General features: G+C 42.4%; 1 protein-coding gene across 9 annotated transcripts; it reads left to right on the forward strand.

Annotated features, from left to right (window-relative positions):
• The first annotated feature begins 1,130 nt into the window (after window positions 1-1,130).
• Window positions 1,131-18,562, forward strand: LOC310901914 (uncharacterized protein). Of its 9 annotated transcripts, none has more exons than XM_083842533.1 (7): window positions 1,131-3,241; window positions 6,589-6,653; window positions 7,969-8,029; window positions 8,113-8,197; window positions 9,717-9,841; window positions 16,660-16,763; window positions 17,376-18,562. In XM_083842533.1, the coding sequence occupies exons 1-4, from the start codon at window positions 2,978-2,980 to the stop codon at window positions 8,140-8,142; spliced, it is 420 nt and encodes a 139-aa protein (XP_083698659.1). In that variant the 5' UTR covers window positions 1,131-2,977; the 3' UTR covers window positions 8,143-8,197; window positions 9,717-9,841; window positions 16,660-16,763; window positions 17,376-18,562. The 9 variants fall into 9 exon arrangements, 1 of the variants encoding a protein (XP_083698659.1); XR_014586283.1 differs by lacking the exon at window positions 1,131-3,241 and adding an exon at window positions 4,375-4,526; XR_014586285.1 differs by lacking the exons at window positions 1,131-3,241; window positions 7,969-8,029 and adding an exon at window positions 4,395-4,526.
• The last annotated feature ends 7,472 nt before the right edge of the window (window positions 18,563-26,034 follow it).

Here is a 26,034-nt window from a genome sequence, read left to right on the forward strand (position 1 = left end):
ATTGCCAGTGTTGCATAAGAAGCTATTTGGTTGCCCAATTCCCTGATTTGAACATATATTAAATTTTAGTGCAGCAGGTACGTTGCTGTTTGAGATTGCTAGATATCATGGAGATTTGGCCCTGTGTGATTAAGAATATTACATGTTGCTATTCAGCACTTTTAGGCATTCAGAGACAGGTATTATCTACAAAAAAAAAAGGCCAAAGATTTGTGATGAGTTGTTCATGTCCTTACCTAGCTTACTGCACTTGTTGCATGCGCAGTGAGGTGAGGACATGGGTGTTGCTGTTACTGCATTTATGCTCACCGTTAATGGTTATCCCCTAGCCATGGTCAAACGCCCCATGCCAATGGCTCTGAACATGTCTGCTATTTAACAGGACCTGAACCATGTGCCTTGTCCAGTGGGGATCTGTATGAAGTAGAGTTTGTTTTTTGCATCAGAGGGTCTCTGAAGTGCCAAACCTTCTGTCCTACAGATTGCCTAAAACACACGTGTGCACACACCATAGCTAGCAACCATATCTGTTAGCAGTTGTAACAGAGCACCCAAATATCTGCAATGGCAGAAGAGAAGAATGTCACTGTCTTATGTCCTGTTCTGCATCGAAACACCAGGGTAACACAATAATCAGAGGCCTTGCATTTTGCTTCCTAATTTCCAGAGAAATAGAGGGTTTCAATCTCCTAAGCAGTTTCCTGATAACTTCTCTCACACAAATTAAATGATTTGATATGTACAGACAAGTTACATGTTTGGAACAGGCAATGTAAGAAGGCACAGTTTTTAAGTCAATGAAATAAGAAAAAAGCTCCCCAAATAATCACTCACATCTTCCGTTACAGGCATCTACACTGATGCTATGTTTAAAACCATGCATCCCCTGAGGTTAGTAACATATCTTCAGACATAAATTAAGTTGTTGAAGAGACAGCCTCATATATTAGCAGATCCAGTCTCTCATATTCTTGAAAACAAATCACTTTATTTTGAGAAGCATGCTGCTGCTGTTTGGATAAAATATCTGGTGTTATTTTCTTCTTAATGTTTTTTTTTTCTTTATATCATATAGGTCTGCTTTCTCCTTGAAGAGATACCAAGCTGTCATGAGGCAAGTGTCTTAAGCACCCAATTCTGTGATAACATAAAGGAAAGTCTAAAGTTTTATGTATCTTAACGTTATGCAGTGTAAGTAATTCTACTGCCTTCATATCATAGTATGAAGGATATGGAAGTTTTATTCTGAGAAATGGAGAAAGAGTGGAAGACCTTTGCAGCAACATTTCATGCTGTTATGAAGAAAAGCAAATTCTGCATTGTAGTTTGCAAATAATGTCATTTTGCAACCTGACAAAAGATACTAAATGACTCAACCCTATTAATGTATTGTAACACACCAGCAAGATCTTCTTTTTGTGTGGTACAAAATAACGCATATATTTATGTCTCTCAGAGATCATTTTCCCACATTACAAATTTCAAATCGAATCACTGTAAAAAACAGGTATGAAAATATCTAATTCTGTTGAAATTGGTAGCCTCAGGGAAAGAAAAAAAACCCACAAAAACAAACAAAAAACATAAAACCAGAGACATCACACCATCTTGTGACAAATTTGCAGCCTGCTCTATGTTTTTACTGACCTTGTTTTCCACAGCTTGGGAGACTCCTTCTCCAGTGGCTATTTGAATTGCAGCTCTAATAGCATATGGAGCAGGTTGTCTGCAGTTGTTATTGCAAAAGCAATCTCCACATTGGGGTGTGGGCCATACGGATGGGGCTTTGGGGAGGCAGTGTTTCATCCATATCTTTATGGTAACCTTCATAATCCAGGTTTGAAGAGACTGCAAACCCAGAAGCAAGCACTGACTTCCTATCAAACTGTCAAAGAAATAATAAAAACCCTGTCACCGAGACACCAGTGGCAGTCCTTGCTAGACAGAATAAGGAACCTGCTTAGGCATAAATCAAATTGTTCTGTTATGGAGTCATTGTTGAGAACAAGACTTTTATAACGCTCTTACATCCGTGGAAATTAATCTAATTTGTTCCCCGTTTTAATTAACCTCTTTATGTCACAACCAAGTTCTGATGCTTGCAAGAAAAAAAAAGAATTTGCTAATAATCAGGTTATTCTTTAGATAGAAAACAGCAGAAAGAGAATTTTAATTTAAAAATAAAGAGACAGAAATGTTTTAAAAGAAAAATGTTATTTCTTCCAAATTACAAAGTGCTGCTCTCTGGTGTAACATTATTATTCTGTGTAGCAATTTATTAAATGAAGCAATTTATGGTAGCATCTCTGAAAGATGCCATCCTTTATTGAAATGAAAGCGAGTAATAGCATAAAGACTGTAAAATAAAAAGGCAGAATATCTTCTTTTAGACCATTACAAAAATACATGTATTGTCTATTTGACAATCAATACACTACCATAAAATAAAATGGGGCTCTAGTATCATCATCATAATTTCTATTTCAAATGGTTTGCTGAGAGCCAAATTGTGTCTTTTATGGAAAAGAATGACAAATGGTTTAATTCAATATCACATGCACATGTATATATGAGCTGAAATTCTGTTGCAGCTCAAAGCTGTTAGGCAAATATTTTAGGATCATCACAAGTTTAAAAACAACAGACATGTGGGAGTACATCCATTTATTTACAGTTGTACTGACTTAAAATTCAAAATGTTATTTGATGCTTTTAAAGTACTGCTGTGGGATGTTAAATTACTGCTGAATTCGTACTGTTCTGAGATACCTTTCAACCTGCCAAGATGCATGATGATGATGATGATAATAATAATAACAGCGGCAGTGCAGGGATCTTTAAAATAATGCGGGGCTCATTCCTCTAAGATAAATACCATTTTCACTAACCCCGTTTTATGATTCAGCATTTCTGATGCAGCAAAGTGAAATAATGAAAGTAAAATAACAACAGGTTTGTGTGGGATGGGAAAGGGAAAATGAGCATGTGCATTGTCAGAATTTTTGCAAAAACTGGAGAAAAAAAAGAAAAAGCTCTTATAAAAGGCACTTCCCTCCCCCTGGGGAAAATTCCTCCTTTTGTTTTTATTATTCACCACATTTCCTTCTTTTATTCCTCTTTCTCATCTCGTTCTTTTGTTCCCTTTCCCTCCTCAGATGATTCTTCTCCTCGCAGCGGGAGGCTCCCAGCAGCTGGGGACGGAGAGCTGCGGCCCGCGGGATGGCGAGGGGCTCGCCGGCAGGTGAGCTGCTGCAGGCTGGGGGAACCGGTGGCCGAGGAGAAGGCAGGCGGCAGCCCACCGGCTGCTGCTGCTGCAGTCTGTGGCCGTGTAGGCACAAGGCCTGCTGCTCCCTCCCGCCTGCTGCGCCGACTCTCCCGAGGACAGGGTGGGTATATGAAGAACTCGCGTGTGGCGTTCGTGGCTTCCCGCACCTGCCTTGCTCAGGGCGGCGGAGGAAGAGGGAGGAGGGACAAATGGAGGAGGAGGAGATGAGATGGCAAATATGTCCTCTGGCGAGGACGGGGGGCTATAACCCACCCCTCAGCTGTGCCACACGCGGGCTGGGAAGCGGGGATGCAGGTGCTGCCTGCTGCTGACCCTGCCTCCCGTCCCCATCTGGCAAAACTCTGAGTTCAGCGCAGGCTCCTCCAGGCACGTGGCAGAGGTAACCACGACTTGCCCCGCAGAGCTGGAAGGGAGACGGCTTTTTTGCCTCACTTTTACCAAAATACTTTTACCACCCATGGGCACTTTGTAAGTACCGCAGCTTGGCTGCAACCTTGCTGGCACGGCGTTAACACGAAACCTCAGTGCTTTGAGAAGAGATCAGAGGTCACCGCTGCAGGGGACCGGGGGCTGATTTATTAAATAACTAAATCCGTTTAAGACATAATTCCTCAAAAAGAGTGGTGTACTCGAGGCCGTTCAAATGAATAAGAAAGTATGCTGGCTGATGTCCCTCTATACTTTCCCGAGCCACAAAACCGGGGCTATATGTGTGGATGCAGGTTGTTGCAGACCGACGGGTCGCCTCCAGCTCCGGAGACGCGGCAGATCTGCGGGGCTGGTCCCTGCTCGTGCCTTTTGGATGAGCAGTGACCCTGAGCTAGGTGAAACCGAGCCAGGGGTTCGCCCTAGCGGGGCCAACCTCGCGTGTGCTGCGCCGAGAGTCAGCACGGGGAGGGACGGAGACGCTTGAGGAGAGCCGCAGCCGCCCTTAGCGCCCCCACGCACGGGCCGGGCCTTGACACCTGCACGCCCCGGGCGCCCCGCAGGGCAGCGGCGGTCCCCGGGCGGGCAGGCCCGGCCGCTGTCCCCCGGTGCCCAGGCCGGGCGGCGCCCGCCTCAGCCCGCGGGGCCGGCAGGGGGCGCTCCGGCTCCGGGAACGCGGAGCCGCCGCCGCTCCGGCCGCGTACCGGTCCCCGGCCCCTCCGCGGGCGGCCTGGGGCGGCGGTGCCGCCCCGCTCCCTCCTCCGTGCGGGGACGGGACGGGACGGGACGGGCGGCGGCCCCGGGCGCCCGGCAGGTACCGCGGGCTCGCACCGCAGCGCGGGAGGGAGAGGAGGCGACCGCGGCCGGGCAGAAGCCTCGGAGGGACCCCCCGGGAGGCCCAGCCCGGCCCGTGGCGGCGCCCGCCGGCGGAGGCTGCAGGACCGCGGGCAGCGGGGGCCCGGCCCGGCCCGGCCCGGCTCGGGGCGGCCCCAGACGGGCAGCGTCGGCAGCCGCGTCCCGGCTGGAGCCGGAGGAAGTTGGGGACAAAAATATCGTGTCCGTGTTTGCAGCCCAGGGGTTTCTTTGTGCGCTCGCGGCGCTTCCCGCGGCGTTCTGCCCTCCGTGCAGTTTATTTTCCTTTTTTTTTTTTTTTTAATTGCTCGAAGAATTTATTCTAAACAAGAGGAAAAGAAGAAAAGCCTTAGTAATTGTTGCAAAGGTTTTCAGAACGTAGTGTTTAAATGACGAGCGAAAAGCAGTTTTTCTCTTGGTAGTTGGTGAGTTTGTGGAAATTCAGGGTGATGCTGCCGGCAGTGCAGGTATGTGCGCTGAGGAGATACGTGCTTTCTTTCACCGCATCTGCGTAACCTGGCTGCTAACTGCCATTTACATACCCCTGCGGCTTTATGTGTCTTTTAGGACTCAGTAACGAAAACTATTTTTATTAAAAACCTTCCAAAACAAAGATTATAAAGGACAGAGGAGAATGTGCTAGCCTCGCAGCTGAAGCAGTCCTTCCTCTTACGTGATGACCCAGACATTTTGGACCAAATCCTTAGCACCGTGAACTGGCTCAGTGAACCTCCCCGGTTCACCTCAGCTAAAGGTCTCATTCCGGGGACTACGTACACACAATACGGAGCAGGTTCCAGAGGCGCAAAAAGGCACGGTCTTGCATTTCAAGAAAAATCAAACTAAGCTAGACTAAACCAAAATAAAATCTTATTCTGTGCTACAGTAATTATCTGTAATGACTGCACATACTTTGTATCCCATGCACAGAGGCACATGTTCAACCAGGAGCTGTATTTGATGCTTTAGAACGAAAAGAACTAATTTTTATTTTATGCCTTTATTTGCTTTGTGGTTGATATGCAGTTATTTCATCCTAGGATGTGGGAACAAATCCTTAAGGAATGAAATGCGCTCTGCTTTATTATTGCGTGTCCTGAAAAGGCTGCTGGTGACTTCACCATTTCAAATGGCTTTACATCAAGAAGTTTAATAATCACATTTTTATAGTATTTTTTTTTTCTGTGATGTTTTACTTGCCTGGTCAAAATTACCCAACGCAGCACAAAGATCAGGCAGCGTTTCAGGTAGTGGCTTATCAGTCATTGTAATAAGAGGTTTCCAAAATCCCCTCTGCAGTGAGGCATTCTTTAGGAGAAGGGGCAGGTTCCCTACACTCAAACGCGATCACCCCAGTGACTTCCTTCGCTGGGTTTCTTCAGTAATTTCTCTAATGTGTCAAGCCACTTTGCTGCAAAATAAATATTCAGAGATGGGGAGGGAGGAGGGGGAGAAGGGAGGAAAAAATAGGCTTCCCAGTGAGCTATTGATTTGAAATATGAAACATTTTATTGATACAAGAAAAACCCAGACATAAGGAAGCGGTTTGATATTGCACAATATTTGAAAAAAATCATGTGCATCTGTTTAGCACAATATACTGCATAATGACAGCAATCTTCCCTGTTTGTATCTATTCATCTGATTATACAGCGTAACAATTCTTTTTGCTACATATTTATTTACTAAGGAATTTTTTTTAATGGATAATAAATTAGTAAATCAAATACCATGTGCTTGGGAAAATACGTTAGTTGACTCCCTGCACACAAGATAGTTGCAATTCATATTTTATGTGATATTCAGTGATACTTGCATATACAGACCTCGCTATGAAGTTACGTGCTTCCCTTGTGGAGAAGACAAAGGAAGTTCTAAATCACTATTTAGTACTCTTTCATCTAGGCACATGTTATTTTGAAAAGCTTCAGTTTGTAACACTGCAATGCAGCACTGATGTAATGAAGAGCTTTGACTTACTTGAAGTATAACCCAGTGGCCCTCTTTTGATGCTTTTTCCATAGCTATTTCTGCTGCTGCTTCCTGTCCTTGACCCAAAGATACATTGTGAAGTTCTCCTGAGTCAATGGTAAATTCAAACTTGTCCACTAAACAGAACAATACACTGTACTACTTTGAGCCAAATAATGAAGTGTTCAAACAAGCATGTGTTCTACACACAGCATTTAAATGGCACACATCACATGAATTTTCACTAAAGTGAAAAAACAGCCCTTAAAAATATAGTTTCAATTAACCAGCTGAGCTAGGATATTGTATTGCTTTCTAGCTAGGTATTCTATGTTAGCAAAATACTGTCTGAATATTGTCTGAAAAGCAACCCAGAAGCGGAGCAATTGACTCGTGCTAATGGATCCCTACCCATTGCCTATATAAATATTTCCATGCATGCAAAAGTGGATATGGTGTACATGGACAGCTGATTAAAGAAAAAAATAAAGAATGAATGAATTTAGTGAATCTCTAAGGTAACACTGCATGCTGGCAATACAAGAGGGTAGACAAAGTCCTGACGCTGACTCCAGGAGTTAGTTTGCTATGAGGAGGGTTAGCAAGTTCTCAGCCTGTTTAGGTAGTGGGGTTGTTGCTCAGGTATCCTTATGCAAGGTGGATGACTTGCACTAGTAAAATGGAGAAGAGCAGACAGCTACCTCTTATTTCAGAGAGCAGCCGGCATTCACCCAGGCAGCTGTCTGAGTCAAGCACTGTAACTTTCATCAGATAGTATGTGCTCCAGCTGTAACACCGTTCGTGCATTAACATGTGACAGCGCTCGGCACTCACTAATGGAGCCACCTCTTTTATTTCTCTGCCTGTGGTAGTTAAAATAAAGACCGGTCGTACTACTAGGTCATTTGGTAGAAATTTCTCTAATGGAAAATGCTGTGTTTCCTTGTGGTTGTTAGTGATAGGGTCTAGTCTTGTGGTTCAGAATCCATAAGGGGACCACACCAGGAGAAACAGTACTGGGGAACAGCACTACCTTCTTTATAGTTTCTGTGAATGCTGCCTTACACCTCTTCGCACAATTTGTTCGAAGTTACGTTTGGACAAAGATCCTATAAGTTAAGAATTACAGTTGACAGAGCCTCAGGGAAAACAACAGTTAAGGTGTAAGACCCATCTACGGGGCATAATATTTTATCATGACTTACATTTGGTAGAGATCCAAGTACAACACAGGTTAGGGTCACTCACAGTGTAAAAACCTGTCCTTCAAAGGGCTGAGGCTAGTAATGCAAACTGACAGCACAAGTCATACCGGCAGGTCGGCTGTCTCACATCATTATCAGGTTCAGGGGAGAACTTTTTGCTTTTCATTCTTTTAGAAATTTCTCTTTTCTGTATGTTACAACTCCAGCGCTTCTGCTTGTCCTTTCCAGGAGCCTTCAGTACTTCTGTCCGAGCCACAAAATTTATTCCTTGTCTGCAATTGAAGACTTAGTACGTAGAGCCAGCATGTTTGAACATAAGCATGTGGATTTCAAAAATCTGTATAACTAAAGATCTTGATTTTTTTTTTTAAGTTGCAGGATCTTTATTATAGTCTTGCCTAGGTGACCGAAGACATGCCATTTGCTAAATTCTCTCCATGCAGAGTTACAAAATCAGGTAACTGTTGAGTTAGTAGTCAATGTACATTTAGAGAGTTCATAAAGCATCCATTCCTTTTCACCTATCTAAAGGCTTCAGGACAGAACAGCCATGAAATTAATGGAAAAGACTTGAAAGACTTGTAATACTTATCAGTGTTTATTTTTGCAAAAGCTTTAGATTTTATTTGTAACCAAATTCCCTGTTCAGAACATTTTTAAAGCTTTTAAAACCATGGAGTACAGGCTACGGTTATCATAAGCTTAAATGATAGACATATAGAAACATTTCTCATAGTACATGAATCAGTTTGCAGATGGTGATTAAGTACCTTGGTTTGCAAGACCAACTGAGCCTCCACCAAAACAGGGAGAAATTCTAAATGTAAGACTTTTCTGAAATATCTGCCTTCACAAATTAAATGTGGACTTTTGTGTGCAAGCCTTTTAGTATGTCAACAAGGCTGTAAACAGTAAATTGTGTTGAGAAAGAGTATTAATACAATATTCCAAGGTCAGCTGAACTCAAATTTCTCTAGAAGAAGAACGGTTTACATTAAGAAATTGCGAGGTCAGAGATATATGGTGAAATGCTTAAAATCTTAGAAGATTGTAAGACCCAGCTGTAAATTTTCTACTGTTGTAAAAAAAAAATAATAATAAAAGGGGGAAAGGGGGATCTCTACACCATTATTTATGGTGTTGTAGAGGGATGTGCTGTGTACTGTTAGTTGGTATTTAATTCAGAAGTGCATTCAGCTTTGTATTAGTAGCGACCACTGAGTTATAAGCCATCAGAACAGCAAAAGATAGGACAGAAATAAACTATTGACTGCAATTGCCCCTTTGAAAAGGAACAGGAATTTTGAGAGGGGAGGGAAGGAGTTTCCTTGTCTCTGGTGGTTTATTATTCTCTGGAAACAGGTAAACCAACCCTGGCTCATGAAGATACTTTAGAATAGGAAATGTTTTGCCTTTGAAATGTACGAGATTACATGTCATTTCAAATGGTGTTCGTGGCGAAGATACCCCTGGGACCACCTTACAAGAGCTTTATTTCTTGCCTGCAAATTAGTCAGTTCAAAACACTTCTCATCTCTGCCTTCAGCTCTTAATACCACACACGCCATTCGTAAAATAGGGGATAAGAATGAAAAGACCCTGAATACAAAAGTACAATTAAAAAAATAAAACAAAAGACTGTAAAGGCAAGAACAAGATGCATTTCAGACGACAAGGAATAGAATGAAATTTTGGTGCATTTTTGGAGGCATTTCAATAAACCCTCTTTTTTCAGATTCAGCAGGGGCTCATTGAAACAGCTATGTTTTCCAAGTGGCAGACAGACAATAGCATCTAAATTATTTTTAAGAAAGCACTCATAGCACTAAAGCACCCACTACTACTAAATCCATCTTAGAGGAGAAGGGTGGAGGAAAAAGAAAGGTCAACAAATGTATCAAGTTCTTTGTGTAATGCTTCACTGACATTTTCCAACTGCCTTAGCTGGCTTTTATTTTTTTATTTTATTTTTTTAGGAATCCTGGTAAAATGCAGTGAAGGATTTAAGGTCATCATCTGTCTCTCCGTAACTTCTGACATCTCTTTATAACAAGAAAGAGTCACAGCCAACTGTAACAGGAGGGCAACACAATGAATCCCGGTAAGACAGGGAAGGGGGGAGGTCTGCTGCCCCTCTGCCCCTATTTCTTCCTTGCAGAACAGAAGTACCATCTGTTCCTAGCCCTAACATCCATGCATTTGATTTCCATTCCATAATAACTAGCACAGGAAAAAGATTATCAAGTGGTCTAAAGCACTATCAGCATTAGCGAGTCTTCACCATCCAGCATGTTTTGTTTGCACCTCCAAAGATCTGTAGATAAAATGGATACAGACAAATGCCTTAATTGCCTGGAATTATTCGTTTCTCTGGTAGAGGGCCATATGGTCAAGGTGTGGAACATGACCAGACTAAGGATATTTAGGTACTGGGGTTAGAAAGATTTAGGAAGACCAGACGAGAGGAAGGATGTTTAGATACTTCAATCTGAATTCAGTAAACCAGTCCCTATTACTTGGTGCTGTGATATCTCATCAAAATAATGCAAAATTGAGTTTCTGTTTGATGTGTGAGGCTTGACAGTCAGTATTAAAGTATAAGCCTCTTTCAAAGGAATCTGTAAAAAGTTTCTTATGCTTCACAGTAAAACTTTCTGCATTCTCAAATTAAAAGCCCAACACCAGCAAATCCCCCAAACACAATCCAGCAAACTCAGCTTGAGATCCAAAAAAACAATGAGAACTTCTTGCCTTCCTAATTCAGTGCAGGTGCCAAAGATGCTGTAGATCCCCCACTTATGCCCAGTTATGCGTGGTGTATTGTTGATGAAAGTAATGGGGTGGAGCAGTAGATGTCAGTGAAGGAAAAGCAACTACAATGTGATGTTTGCAAAGCAAGGTAATGATTAACCAATAGGTTCAGTGAGACTTCTCTGTCCTAGCTCCTCAGCCATTTCAATGCTATTACCTCTTGATCTCTATACCAGATCATTTTATGTCTCTCTTTTCATCTTCTTATCTTTTCCCCCTTTTCTGGTGCTGCCTAGCCCACCTTGTTACTTAAAGCGCTTTGATGACCAGAACTTTGATGTCCATGCTGTCAGATCCCAGCTTTCTACTCAAGGACTGGGGAAGGATCTCAGCCATGGGAGAAGCATGGACTGTAAATAAACTCAGAAGATGATCTAAGAGGACAAAGTCATGAAAACGGCTAGCAAGTAGTTTGTGCTTCAGGCTAGATTATTTTGCGCAAGTCATACTTTGCTTAAGCTGCATCTGAAATCTGAAGCTGATCTGTCTGGCAAACCTACTGATGTCTACGTTGTCAAAATACATGAGACAACATTTCATTTCTCCAAATTTCCATTCATTTCATTGCCTTATTTTCTTTCTTTTCCTCCCACACCGGGATGACATTTTGAAGCATACTTTAAAGAGCATAATTTGATCAAATGATCCAAGGGAACTCCCTATAGACATCCATGATTTAACGCTAGATCTGTTCTAAAGGTTGGCACGTCTGACAATGGAAATTGGTTTAACCCCAGTTAATTTCTAGATAATAAATGTGGTGTGTTTTTCAGAGTCAGGACGGGATTTTGTTTACACAGCTCAGTCAGAAATATATCAAACAAGGACAGGGCCCAGCTGGGTATGGCGGTGAGCATGCTGAGCATCCCAGCCTAGGCAGAAGCAGAAGGGGCTCAGCACCTTCCTGGAGCCAGCCCTTGTACATCTCCTCCCGTGAGGTCCTTGTAGGTGACTTCCAGGTGACTTCAATGAGACTGGGCAGGAATTCAGTGTTCGTCTGATTTATGGTTCAGTACAATAGACACTTTGTGCTCTGAAAACAAGTAGGGTCAGCACTTGAATCTGAATTTTTGTCCTCCCTTTCTCTTCTCCATTTGGGATTTCATTTCCTAGCTCACAGCACACACACTGGAAGCCAGATCAGCTTTTTTTATTAGGATAGAATTTTTCTCCTAGTCCTGACTCACATCCCTGCAGGCTTTGGGTTCCTCTGCTCTGTATCCATTTATCACTTTTTTTCAAAGGGAAGAAGGCAACTCTTGGTATGGGTGCAAAACTCAGAAGAGGTCTGTGCCGAATAAGAGCAAGAACACAGCTGCACAAGACTCAGCACACTTCTCATAGACAAAATGCAATGAAGGGAAAGATGACACTTTAAGCTAAATCAGACATCATTATACAATACTCTTCCCATTCAGCTTGCTCTAGCAGGAATATGTACGTGCAGCGGCAGCACTTGGGACATGAAGAGCTACTTTGAAAGTAGATGCGTTTCCCCGTGTTTGAGGTGTGGATGGAGAGTAAGAAAAACGGCTGTCCCTGCAGAGGTGCCCCCAGCAGGAATGGCTTCTGTGAAGACCTGCTTTTATGTCCGTAATGAGAATGCAACTTGGAATGGCTCAGAGTAAGCTTAGTTTGCAAGAAGCATTTCAGACCAACATCCACTGCCTGAGAAGGTTTCCAGAGGCTGGGCAGAGACGGTCAGCATCATAAACAGCCCAAGCTACAGCAAGGAGCCCCAGCAGAAGTACACGGACAAAACTGTCCACATTCCCTCTACCTGTGAAGACGAGGCAGCGAGGCACATGTCCCCTCCCTCTCTGACGTGAGGCCTGAAAGTCATTAGGGAAAGGACTGTCCTGAGGACCGCATGGCTGCACGTACACATGTATGCACACACAGTCGTAAATGGGAGCTTGTGCAGGGTCCATGCTGTACTGGGCTGTGGAAGTGAGCTTTTCTCTTTCAGACAGACCAACATGAACAGTGCCTGGGGGTGTTAGGTAGGTGATCGGGTCCTTCACCTTCAGCCTCTTTACTGTTTTTATTTTGGCTTCCAAGACCTGAAATACTGGAGGTGTTAAGAGGTGATACTACAGTCGAAGACTTCTTGTTGACAAAAGGGAACACACTGCATGTATGGACCTAAGAATTTATTGTTAGTCTAATAAATATTTTAAATAGTCTAAGAGTCAAAATTACCAGATTAATACAGGAAGGCCTCATTAAAAATAGAGTTAAAGCTATTAGACAGAATTTCCCTGTTCTCTTGTGTTGTGCTTACTCCTCCAGGGTGCCTTTGGGTCTGAAGATTGACACTTTGGTATTTCTCAGAAGGAATGGGGGAGTATTGTGGTGAGTCATCACCAGGAGGAGTGTGATATTCAGGGGGCACGGGGATGCTTTCTCCTCAGTCTGGTGTCTGCTTGGATTTGATTTTATATGTTTTCTTAACACTAGCAGCTTACTGTAATTAAATCACTGTGATGTGTCCTCTGTTTCTGCACTCTTCCCTTTGACTTACTCCAGAGCCATATGCAGTTCAGTCCACAATGAAAACCCTCTTGTTTTTACTATAAACTAAAGTTAAATTAGTTGAGAGTACCTCACAACTAGACATAGCTAAAAGAAGTTAAAATCTACTTAGGCCAAGACAAACCCAGGGAATTGCTGAGGCCTTGCACCGTCATGTCAATACAACCCCCCTTGCTATTTACTAATAGTGGCAAAATCACATTTACTTGGCTATAAAGTCCCGTTGGTTAGTCTGTGAATTGCAGAGTTCAGCAGGGATTTGCAAACCCTCCTCTGACTGCAGATTCACAGCTGAGCAGCAGATCTTGGGAGTGTTCACACTGCTATCTGCTGCATCATGGAGAGCTGTATAGATCTGACTGACCTGTATTGCTTCATTGCCATAAGGAGGCAGGCTTACAAAAAGTGTTTGGTTTCCGTTGTCTACATAATTTGCACAATCAACAGAAATACTGTGATTATTAAAATGAGAGCTGTAGCTTGTGGAGCTAAGTTAAAAATTCCTGTATGTGTAGGAGACCATAGTGTAACCTATAAGGGTATAGGATAATTAAAATCATACGCTTCAATCTAAGATGCATCACCCCCCCCCCCCCCCCCCCCCCCCCACTCGTTCAGGCAGGTTTTACACAATGAAGTAGTTCACAATTTCTGGAATTGGGTATGTACACAAACACAACTAGATTCCCACATATATGATTACAGATAGATTAGAAACAGAAGGAGAAATGTCATAATCACATCTGGTTAACTTTTTAGCTAAGCAATCATGTGAAGACTGGAAACTAATATCTTCACATTTATATTGCATATTTCAATGCTATTTTCTGGCATTCTTCTGAAGAGACTCACTGGAATATTCCATTTTCTTTGATAGTCAGTGTTCACAGATGCACACCTTTAATAACAGAAACGCGCCTGTTTTATATCTCCAAAGTTATCCAATCAGCTTTTTGGTAACAAAAAGAACTTTTCTATCAACTTGATACATGATGATATAGCTTACATATCTGTGGTGTTTCCATGTGCTAAATTCAGGATGTTTTAATATATCTCCAATACAATAGTACACAAATTTGGAATTTATTCAAAGAAATACAGTTTTCCATGACAAAAAAATTTTAAACGTTGTTGACCCATCTTTGCTCCTATGTTTTTTAAGTACCTGCCCTTGTAAACGTCTGAGAAAAATCTATCTCTATCTTCTCTATAGCCTCTCATGAAGTATTTTTAGGCAGCAATAAATCCCTGCCACCCCCTTGGCCTTTTCAAGGCTGAGGAACCGCAGCTCCCTCGGCCTCTCCTGGCATGCTGCCTGCTCCAGCCTCCACGGCTCTAATGCGGAATGTCAGTGTCTTGTACTGTGGGAGACACCACAATTAAATCCGTGATTTTCATTTATGGCATCTACTTTTGTTCACATACTACTGAGAGTGTAACAATTTTAACTTGGTCTGCTGTATCCTCTCAGCTGTACCCTCTTCTCAAGTGTTGTCCTGAACCATTTCAGTTGGATGCGCTCCTGTTTCAGCTTTCAGTTTCCCGTCTCTGAAGCTCAAATTTCCGCTTACGCTGCCTGTTCTACATTTACCTCTCTTGCCACTAACCAGACAGCAAGCATATGCTTCAGCATATTATAGGTTTTCTGAGAGAAGAATTTAGACTTTTTTTTTCTTTTAATTTTGCAAAATCTTGCTCTTCTTCCTGGATAGTTCTGCAAAAAGCTGGACCCTAAAGGTATGGTCCCCTCAGAATGAGCGTAATAATAAGGGGGACACTTCCAAGGAAAATAGCAAGATGATTTGAAAATTAGGAGAGCAGCAGAGCTCCTCTGAGTTTTCCTCTGCACAAGTCCTGGCAGCATTTGGCTCTGCAGTAAGCCAGTATGGAGGGCACCTGAGTTTCCCCTGCAGTCAGTGAGAACAGAGGATACTCAGGACTTGGTAGAAAGCATTCTCCCTTTTGAAGGGCTCTTGAAGAACCCCCTCCCTCCATTAGGAAAGTTACCTCTTCCCTTCATTTCCCCCATTCCAGTTCATGAACTTAAAATGATCGTAGTAGCATTAGAAGCATTAGAAACAACACAGCCCAAAAAATTATTCTAGCAAAGGCAACGGAGATGTAATTGCAGGTGTCACAGAATTTAGCGTGAGAGGTGGTGTTTCCAAAATTTGTTTCTTAAATATTTTCGAAGTGTGTAAAGAGGGGAAGCAAGCAAACTAGCAGGCAGTGTTTTTCTCCTCAGCGGTTTTTGTGGACTAAGAATAGAGGGAACATGTAACAAGCATCTTGCTATTAAATTTGCCCATGACAAATAGTGCAGCTGCACGTAGTGTGCAAGAACATCTGTAGACTCATGACACATGCAGAATCCCCCACACTAAGAACGTGACATTATACTGAAAACAATTCAGTTGTAAAAGCAATATAAATCTGTTTTATATAGTCTTTCTCCACCTTCTCCTCCCCCTTCTCTGTTGAATTATGTTAACTGAAGGATTCTGTCACTCCTACATGGCATTAGTAAAAATCACAATATAAAAGTGACTAAGCATTTTGGGATTGTCCCCTTTTTTCATTAATGGCTAGAATGTAATTATGCCTTTCCTGGAGAAACAACAAGTTTAAGAAAGAATAACCAGCAGCAGAAATGCATTAAGCACCAGAGCCTACTCCACGTGGAACTTGACTGGCTTTGCAGCTGCAATTTAACTCTTCAGAAATCAAGGGGTGATTTCCTGTGTCTCTGTCTCTTGTGCAGTTGGTCAGTTCAAAGTGAGCAGCAGGATTGCTACCAGCCTTTACTTCACCGACGTAAATGCCTGCACAAAGTGCAGTGATAGGAAAAAATATGTAAAAAAATGTGTGGATTGCTAAAGGAAGGGGAAATTCCTTGCCCGGGATTTTGTGCATTCCCACATATTCACATTCAAAGAATGCTGCTATTGTGGAGTTCAATAAAAGCTCCACGTTGCCCTAATGAAGGTGTGTGCGTTTTTCAAAACCCTTGAAGTCTTTTATTCTCCCCAAAATGGTTTTAACAAAATGTTAGCTTCCTTTTTCTACATATTCTGCAATTTTCTCCCTGACATACTTTCTTTGCAATCTTTAGATCTATTAAAGTAAGGAATATTATAACGGCAACACAAGCACTATTTTTTTGTAAGTCTGAGGTTGTCTAAAGACTGTGATGGTAATGTCATGACAAGGCAAATGCATGTCATTAATACCTGGCTCATCATTAACTCATTTCTTAGGAAACATCTTATTTCCAGTCGTAAGGGCAGTTCAGGCCTGATAACTACCTGAAGCCCCAAGGATATTTCCACGTCCTTTACGCAGACTGCAGGGCAAGCCTGAAGCTGGAAGAGTCATCCAGTTGGGTCATAATTTTCAGCTCGGTGCCCATTAAATTCCTGCAACCTGACTGCAAAAACACAACCCTTGAGAGAGATGTAATGATTTTATTGATAGCATACATTTTGAGTACGCTGACTTGCTATGTTCTTTGGTCGAGTCCTTTTAACTCTGCTTCATCTCCTAGCTGAACGAAGCCTTGTTTTTCTATTTCAGAGACATATTGAGCATAAGTGACAATGTTTATGAAGCGCTCTGAAGATGCAAAAGATATGCAAGTACAGCTGATGTCACCTGACAACATTTGCTTACTATTAAGGGTATATTTATCTCTTAATTAAATTAGATATGATGCCTTAGTTAATAATGCAATGATTTTTAACATCCATTTCCCAGTTTGCATGTTCAGTAACTGTTTGCACAAGATACATAATCATGTGCATCACCATAGCAGAAAGGAATATCATACCCCCTGCAAAGCAGTTCTGAAGTTGGAAAAAGCTTTTATTAACTTTTAATGTCCCCATCTTTCATGTGGAGAAGTGGACATTCAGCGGCCAGGTGTGACTGCTGTCAGTTGCGGCCACCCCATGCCAGCAAAGACTGCCTGCTGTCCATACTGCTCACCTGAACATTGCTGCACTTATCTTTCTGTTGTTGCTGGTTTTATGGTGATTTTTAAAAAGTCTCATTTATTTTTTCTTGTGGTGGAAAAGCTATGGTTCTTGGTGAGTAGACACATGCATTTTTCCCATGGACAAGCTATTTGAAAAATACAGGTTATAAAATAAACACAATTTTAAAAAATAAATGTATTTGTTTTAGACCAGAAGGAGCCAAATTCAGCATTAAAATTATTATTATTGTAGCTGATTTAATCCTTTGTTTATCTTCATTTCTATTTCTGCTGCTGTGAGTCTTGTTGTTTATAGCTTTTCAGCCAGAAGACTATCCTGAAGGAAATTACTGTCAGCAGCCAAAAAGAGTATCAGTAATTCATCCTCAAGCACCGTCAACTTAATTCTGATGTCGCTGCTTTACAAGTTCAGGCTGAAGCGGTGAGTTTACAAATCCGTAAATCAAACCACATCAATAAAGGAAATATATATCTCTTTTTCAAATATTCTATTTTCCTAAAACTTCATGGTAAGCGTAGATTTCAGTAATTGGATCTTTGATTACTAGAAAAAAAAAAGAGAAAATTGTGAACTGTTCTGTACATCACAGGAAGGTTTAAAATAGAAAAGCTAAATAACTACTGCCTACTCAACCCTAATAAGTACACATCGAACATCCATAATGGTAGCATGATAGGTACCTTGGAAATGGCACCTGCCTTTACTGGGCCGTTTGATTTGTTTAACAATACCCAGCAGCTGGCAGCCCCCACCTGCTTCTCTGAAGGCAATGCCCTGTGGCAGCAGCAGGTGTGCCCATCTCACCTGGCCTGCAGAGGGCCTAGAGCCTGGAGAAGGAACTTGTTTTGCACTGCTTCAGTACCTTAAAATTTGATAACTTCAGGCGTGGGATTGTGCTGAAATTGGCTGTAATTGTAAAGGTCATTCGTGAGCTCAAAAGCTGAACGTGAACTGGTGTTTTGGTGTCCTCTTGAGCCTGGGGATGTTCTGCACAAGTCTTGGATACCCGTCATGGGTGTATTAATGTGCTTGTTTCCACAGGTCAGCTGTATCTATCCAGTGTTAACAACCAGATTAAAAATATTCAAAATGGAAAGATTTGCTTACAAGTGTTATCATGTCCGCTGACAAATGGCCTCTGGGGATACAGATATATTTACGTTCTAGTTGTGCTGTGAACCCAGAGTGATCGCCTGGGTTGTAGAAAAGCTTCTCTGGATTTGTAATAGCACAAATGAGGCTGGGTTGCGTGTTCCTCTGAGTAGCGTGAGGCACGTAAGTGCGCAGTGGTGTGCCAGGCCTGGCCTGCTGGGGACAGAAGGCAAGGCCTGGGCGAGGCCTGGGCTCTGTGGCTCGCACCCCCGTTGTGCCTGCAGCCTGTGACGGTTGTGAGCAGCACAGGTGCCCATGGAACATCCTTGGTCTGAATGTTTCTGAACTGACCTAGTGCTTCCTGAGTAACAATAAAACTGATTGAAATTCTTTAGGTCTAAAAGTGCCACTTAGAGAACAGATTCGGACACTTTCTGTGGAGAATCAGCAAACGATGTGGTGACATACAGCCCCAAGTGCAGGACCAAGAGCCTGGCAGTCCATGCGAGTGCACCCCCTGCCTTCAGCTCATCCCACTGGTAAAAATGTGCAGAATTTATTGTCCAGGGCACAGCTTATTGCCACAGGCAGAGTGGAGCCTCAGCACGCATTCAGATTCAGAACTGCAACCAGCACTTAGTGAATAGCAGCCACTTTCTGAGTCTGAGCACACTATGAAAATCCTTCTTGAATCAAATGCCCCCGGGGGAGTGAGAAATTAAAGATGCTCTTCCACTCTGGGCTGGGGCATGCCACTAGATCAATGCTCGGCATAAAGAGCTTTCTGCTTGTCAGTGCAGGGTAGGGGTGGCAGTCGGGGCAGACACTCCTTGTAACAAGCAAACCAACAGGCGACATACCAAGTAACATGAGAAAATGACAGTGGTGATGAAGACCAGGAGGAAAGTACAGTAGTGAGGGGCCCTGCGATGCCTGAATTGGAAAGCATTTTGCCTCTCAGCTTGAACTTTTTAATTAAGGAATTTCACAGTAATTTCAACTATGTTTAAAGAGCAATCATTTCAGTGCTCTCGCTCACTAAATATTTCTTGCAGTCTAACTAAGCAGTGACAGAGGTGGGAGCTGAATTCCTTCAGCTCCGCTGCATTAACAGCAACTCCCTTCCAGCCTACGCTGCAGGTCGGTGCTGTCCTGTGACAGCCTTCTTGGGCTTACAGGGTGTGGACAGCTCAGACAGGTCCGGTATCGTCCCCGGCTGGCACTCAGGACCCACGTGTACTCAGACGCAGTCCCAGGCAGCACAGGCTGTGGGAAATATTTTCTGTCATTTCCTAGAGGGGCAGGGAGGGAAGGGAGGACGCTGGTCGCTGTAGGAGGGGCAGTAGGTACGGCTGAACTGGAAGGAGGGGAAGGGCTCAGGGATATAATGAGGAGGTGGGGGAAATGACACGGGAATGAAAGGGTGAGTGAGTATATGAGATACCCACTCATCCTGGCCTTTCTCTGTTCAAAGCACTCCCTCAAAGGGTGGGTACAAGACTTGAACAGAGGGGATGGATGTCAAAATGTTTCCATAAAGAATATAGTGTAATAAATCAGAGAAAAGGGCAGAAAGGAGGCAAGGAGCAAACGGTAGGAGAATTATTTTTATTCTGAGTGAATGATTATGTCTCTTGGGTGATTACACATCAGGGTGGTGGTGTGTTGGGGAGGACTATTCAGCTAGAGAGAAAGGAGTGCTCAAATTGCAATCATTGAACTATAGTGCATGCAAGGGTGTAAATAAGATAAGAAAAGGTCAGCGAAGAGAAAATCCAGCTGGATTCAACATATCTGGGGCACTGCAGTCTTCAGGAGTTAAGACAACTACAATACAGGCGTAGGAGAGCTTTCAGAGGAAGATAGTTTGAATACTTGCAGAGCATAATCAAATAGCTGCTGGGGTAAACAGCAAAGACTATAAAAAAATACTGAGAACACGTAATTTGCAAGTGCTGAGTAAAGTACAAGACCAATGATTTCTTTCAAGTTGTCTACCAAAGCAAGGCCTCTAGCAAGAAATACCTGCTGTATAACATGCACCTATAAAAATCGTATCAGTATAGGGCTGGAGAAAGACAAGTGATACAATGCCAGTGTCATGTATCCATGCATTATCCTTCAGTGAGCTTCTGGTAGGAAAAGGTTTTAGTAGAGCTGTAACAGTTTCTGGGGCATTAGGAAAACTGTGTGACATCAGGAGCTCCGGAAAAATAGTTGCCGTGTTTTCTCAATAGCTTAGCAGATGTTTTTACTCTCACTACTACCTGTAGCTGCCAACTGGCTCTTTCCCATTTTGACTGAAATAACAGATAACTTTCAAATCTGAACCAGGTTTGACTTTAATCTGTTTGATCCCCTGGAGCTGTGGTTTGACCAATATATGCCAGTGATGACTGTATGTAAGACCAATGGCTTTTTGTGTGGTCTTGGTATTGCCAGGCACTGCCTTCACTGTTCTATTTAGCAACTGTTGTTGTATCATCCATTGCACAGTGATGGTTCGGGAACTTCTGTCACTGGAATGGGGACCTGAAATAACAAAGGGTGAGTTTTAAATTCCTAGTGACAGTAGCTGGTATGTCTCAGTATTCACTCGTTTCTGTAGTAATAAGCAGCATCAGTGGAAAACATTATTTTTCTCACTTTGCTCAGAAGTCAAGGAAAAACAGACGAGGATTCCTGCTTGGAATCCAAACTCTGAAAGCTTCGAGTTACTTTATGTAGCAGCCCAGCATTCAGAGACCCAGGGCATGGAGGCAGTAAATGCTACTACATGCCAATTCCCCACTTCCCTAGACTAGCTTTCTGGTCAAAGTTAATGATTCATAAGATTCTGCACTGATTTCACTGTGAGCTTCACATTTGCATAAGTAAAAGCTTATGCAGCTTCTGTGGGGAGATTCTTAGTAAAATTGCAGTACAAAACATTGATATTATGTAATTATAGTAGTTCATAGCAACTTAAATGAAATTGTTACTTTAAACATGCTCTAAGTGGCTCACAATGAAACTTTTGTACGACACACCTACAAAACAAATGAGTTAATCACAATACGTGTCATTTTTAATTTTTCTCTTTCATTTCTCTTCCAGTCATTCTCTCTTTGTAATTAGCATGAAGACTATCCTTCAGTCAAAACTAGCCACCTGGAAAGTTTCAGCTTGTAATATGCAGCTTTTTTGTGAATTATGAATGTGCAAAAAAAGAGACCTTTCTCCCCACACCCCCTTCCTTGCATAATTCAAATATGAATGAATGAATTTTATTCAGGCTTACAAAAAATAAAAAAATAAAAAAATCATATTTCAGCTGATAACAAGCATGAGAAATTTCAGATGAAAGGGAATTTTTTTAAAGAATATTATGAGCATGGGCGAACAGCAGGTTAAGATGGAAGGCTCAGTGCAGCCTTAGCTATAACAATTGCTAGCAAGCAAATACTATATCCAAGCACTAAATCTTGCTTTGTGCTGCCCTGGTGCACAGTAGTGGGGAGAGAATAGAATAATAAAAGCCGGTCCCCTTATGCAAACAGCAGGGCATAGCACTCAACAGAATACAAGAAGAAGGTGAGCCTGCCTACTGTTCTGGCTTGCTAACCGTATTCCTGAGGTCTGTGGGTTAGTTGTCACCCCTAGCTCCAGTCAGCTAGCAAATGTACTTCAAACAATAGCAAGGGGCACATTTTGGGCCTTTCCAGAAGAACACTGTACCAATTCTTTGCCTCCAAATACACTGTTCTGTTAAATAAAGTATTTGAAGGAAGTTCATATAAGCAACACGGTGGTTTAACAGGTCAAAAAGGGAGTGGAACAGCTGCTAGATTTTTTCTGATTAACTGTGTATGTTAAAAAATACAGAGCTGTGAAGAAGGCATTACGTGCAAGCCCTCGCTTACCTTCCTGCTTTTCAAGTGAAGCACCCCCAGATTTCGGCTCATGCCAATACCACTTTGAAAGTGAACTTTCACAAGAACTAAAGTACGATCTGGAACGCCTTTCTGCACTGCTTTTTCTCTTGCTCCTCATACTGCTCTGGTGAGAAGTCTGTCTCATATTTTCTGCCCAGAAAACAATATTAAAGAAGCATTCACTTACTGTTAATAAAAAAACTGTCCACCACTGTGGCTAAAGACTAATCAGCACTTCAGAATTTATGCATGGCAAGCCCAGACATAAAAAATATCTTCTATTCTGACAAGAGTTGCCTGTTGCAAGTTGAATTTGGCAGTAAGTGACCGAAATTGAGTTGTCAGCATCCTCTTGCATAGTAGGAAAAGTTGTTGCTTTCTTGTGCAGATGCAAGAGTTTCTGTGGGAAAACAGAACATAATCATGGTTCTGAATGTCTCTGTGGATTGGTAATGTCTCTAATACATAGATCACTTGTGCAAATTCAGTCCCAGCTGGATGGGAAATTATTGAAAATGGTTGTTGTTTGATTGATATAAAATGAGTTGTCAGCTTGATTCAATGCCTCCAGGGCAGATGTCCACAGCGTAATTGGCACCTGTCAGAAGCAAAGAATTCCTTGGTACAGAGTAACAACTACTCAGGCAGCCACCCCAAAATAGTCCTTGCGTGCCAGGGCTCGGAGGGAAGGCAGGCAAAAAAATAGTTTCTACTTTTGGGCAGAATCTTTTATGCCATAAAATTGGTAAGAGATTTGACATGACACTTGGTGCAAGGTTTTTCTTGGCTAGAGACTATCAGTCAGCTCCCCTGCTGGGCAACACTTTCGCTAAGAATCAGAGGAAAGCACATACATTTATATATTTGTTAATATCGTCATGGTAAGGGTATATTTATAAAGACTTTTTTTACGTATTTACTTACTAAAAGAAATGCTGTGAGCAATTTTATTTTCCTACATCTTGAGCAATTTTCCTCATAGCAATGAGAACCATACAACTAGGGAAATAAGAGAAAGTCTTCTCAGAAAAAAATATGTCAAAGAAACCACCACTACTGACAGTGCAGCAGTCAGTACTAACTAATTGCTAATGGTAAAGAGCAACCCATTGTTTAGCACTGACTGGAGTAAAACTGATTTTTTCCTACAAGTCACCAAATAGCTGTCATATGGTTGTTACTGCCTTTGACCGAGTCTGGTACAGCTAACAACAGGAATGAATTCAATCTCCCGTCACCAATCTGTCGAGCTGGCCACCTTCTTCATGGAGCTGCTGCTCTGGGAGGTGCCAGCTGAAGGGCTTTCCATTAAAATTCATTTTACTGTCTTCATCTAGCGAATGGCTCAACTTTCCTTCTTTCATCTCTGTTTCCTCCTTTAGATTATTTTTCATTATGCCTCCCCCCCAACGTACAGACACTTTTCCTTTCATCTCTATATGTATGCTATTCCAGCACTTGTCAGCCACAGCAGGAGGGACATGGTAGAACCAAACAATATGATATGTTAGGTGGAAGAAAATATTATTATCAGACGCCTCAGAACAATCATTTATTGTCACACTTTAAAGAGGTCTGCTATGTTATTTATTTTATTATTCTGTATTAGGTACATGGTTTAATTTTACAGGCATTATTAATCACTGAAATACATTACACTTTCAGCCAGGATGTTAACATTTTAAATGCATTCATCTTGCTTCTTTAAACAGAAACAATGGGCCTTCTGCAGTGCCCTCCCTCCCCTTTAGTCAATAAATCCTTGCTATTGATTCAGGAAATAACTCTAAGCACTGTTTTATATTTTAAGTTCTACTAGCCAGGCTCAGCCATATAATTTTGCTTAATAACAAATGGATCTTCTATTTTTGCTGGTTACTACGTGTTTGGTTATCAAACTCAGTTTGAATGTACTGGGTAGCAAAGCACAACACTCATAATGGCAGAGAGGCACCACAAGAGATTTCCTAAATGAATGTTACAACAAAATAAAGTATTAAAAAAAAAAAAAAGTATGTGTGCATGTGTGTGTGTAAAAAGCAGCCTCATCAGTAGATGAATGATAAATGAAAAATCCATCAGTGAGTATGGATTCCCTTGAGCCAGCTTGGATCAACAGACAATATGGATTTTTGATAATTCATGGCTTTGCCATTATTTATTCTCTCCTGAAATACCCATTGCAAATCTCAGAGAGATAATTAGAGAATTATCATATTGCTTAACTAAGTAGTGCAAATTGTATTATATTCTATGTATCCCAACCCAGGGCAGTATCATTAGCATCGTTTAATTGTTGCAAATATAGTCATTGCATTTTAATAAATTGTCTTCGTTGTCAATATCTACGATTGACTATTTCTCTTCTCTTAATGTTCCTGGATAGGTTAGTTACCAGGTAATCTTACAGTTAATATATACCACAATGAGGCAAAATGTAAGAAAATGCAAAGGTCAAAAACATGTTTCTATTATGAAAAAAATGAATGATAATGACATAATTTTTTCAGCTCATCAGGTTCTTTGCTAAGTGCCTCTGTTATTGCCAGATCAGTAGTGTATAACAAAGAAGTGCTTTCTGTGGACTGCTTCATTAGCCTGCCCTGTAGGACCTCACCTCAGACCTTTCACTAATCTGTTGGCCAGCTCAATAGCCTTGTTAGTTCTATTCACTTCTTCCTGGCAGCGGCTTTTCTCAGCTGTAGCTCTCTCCTCTCAAAGGAAGTGGTTAAGGCAGCCAGGATTGTGTCTAGTTCCTTCAAATAAAAACAGTAAGAAACAACTTGGACATTGTGAGAACACGTAAAAATATTTCTGCTGTCCCATTTTATATTTCTGAAAGTTAAATTATACAGTGCAAGAAAGGTGTAAACATCTACTGCTCTTTGAGCCTTTGTCTAGGTCACACTTGAAAGGCGGATTTGGGAAAAGCTCGGGGAAATGTAGCTGGTCTTTAATGTTCCCCACTTGTTCACAACAGCATTAAAAATGAATCCTCAAACTTGATCTTATATCAGTGCAACAGGGATGCCACCTTCTCCCACAGGACTTTGAAATGTACCAAAATATAGGATATTTCTTATGACAGCTGTATACATTCTATAGGTGATAAAAAAATTGCAAAGATCTCTGTTTGGAAACTAAACAGAATAGGAATGTCAAAGATGATTGATAGATAGAATACTTGAAAATGCACAAGTCAATGTCCTTTGCTGACTTTCAATAGACCAGGCTCCCAAGCGCAGAAAGCCTTTCTGAAAACAGAGCCTGAAATCCCCAGCCACCTCAGGCCTGGGAGCAAGCAGCTCGGTGCCCGGCCCATCGCAGTGTTTAAGCGCACGTGCTGTCCCACCGGGTCAAAGCGTGAGCTATTCCCGGGGGGAGGAGCGGAAGGTAATTCAGCACGGATGGCTGAGCACGAGGACAGGGCAAGAGCAACGCAGCTCGGGAGAGTCGCCAGAAAGGACCCAAGTGTTTCTAAGCATGGAAGAGGAACGGGCTGGGAGCTGACAAACCCAACACCAGAAGGGTGCTGCAAAGGCCCCGCGTAGTGAGGTGTGCGGCCGATGTGCCATTGGGAGCGTGGGCAGGGCGAGCAGCCAACAAAACAGACAGGGACAGGCGTCGTCCTGAGAGGCCCCTCAGCTCAGCACGCGGGTGCCAATGTCCCTCCACTGACCTCAGCGTCGGCCTCCTCTCAACGCAAGGAGGAACAGTGCGAGGCAGCACTCGTGTGTAGCACAGGACACAAGAAGGAGCTGGGTGATGGGGCAGATGGACAAGTATTTTACTGGAGCGGTTCGGAAGAACAGAGTAAATTACAGAACAAATGTTTCTAAAGGGGGCCCACAGATGTCCTTTGCAGAAGGGCCCAGCGGGAGGGCTGAGCACCCTCCCTGCCTGTGGGCACTCCAGAGGGAGCAGTGCAGGCACATCGTCTCCTGCCT

The sequence above is a fragment of the Anser anser genome, assembly GCF_964211835.1.
Source record: "Anser anser genome assembly, chromosome: 6".
Lineage (NCBI taxonomy): Eukaryota > Metazoa > Chordata > Aves > Anseriformes > Anatidae > Anser > Anser anser.

Excerpts from the sequence above, each read along its gene's own strand:
- LOC310901914 (XM_083842533.1), top strand. The coding sequence starts at position 2,978 with ATGAGCATGTGCATTGTCAGAATTTTTGCAAAAACTGGAGAAAAAAAA. Across the intron at positions 3,242-6,588 it reads GGCGAGGGGCTCGCCGGCAG|CTATTTCTGCTGCTGCTTCC; the intron begins GTGAGCTGCTGC and ends CTTTTTCCATAG. Across the intron at positions 6,654-7,968 it reads GAAGTTCTCCTGAGTCAATG|GAGCCTTCAGTACTTCTGTC; the intron begins GTAAATTCAAAC and ends TGTCCTTTCCAG.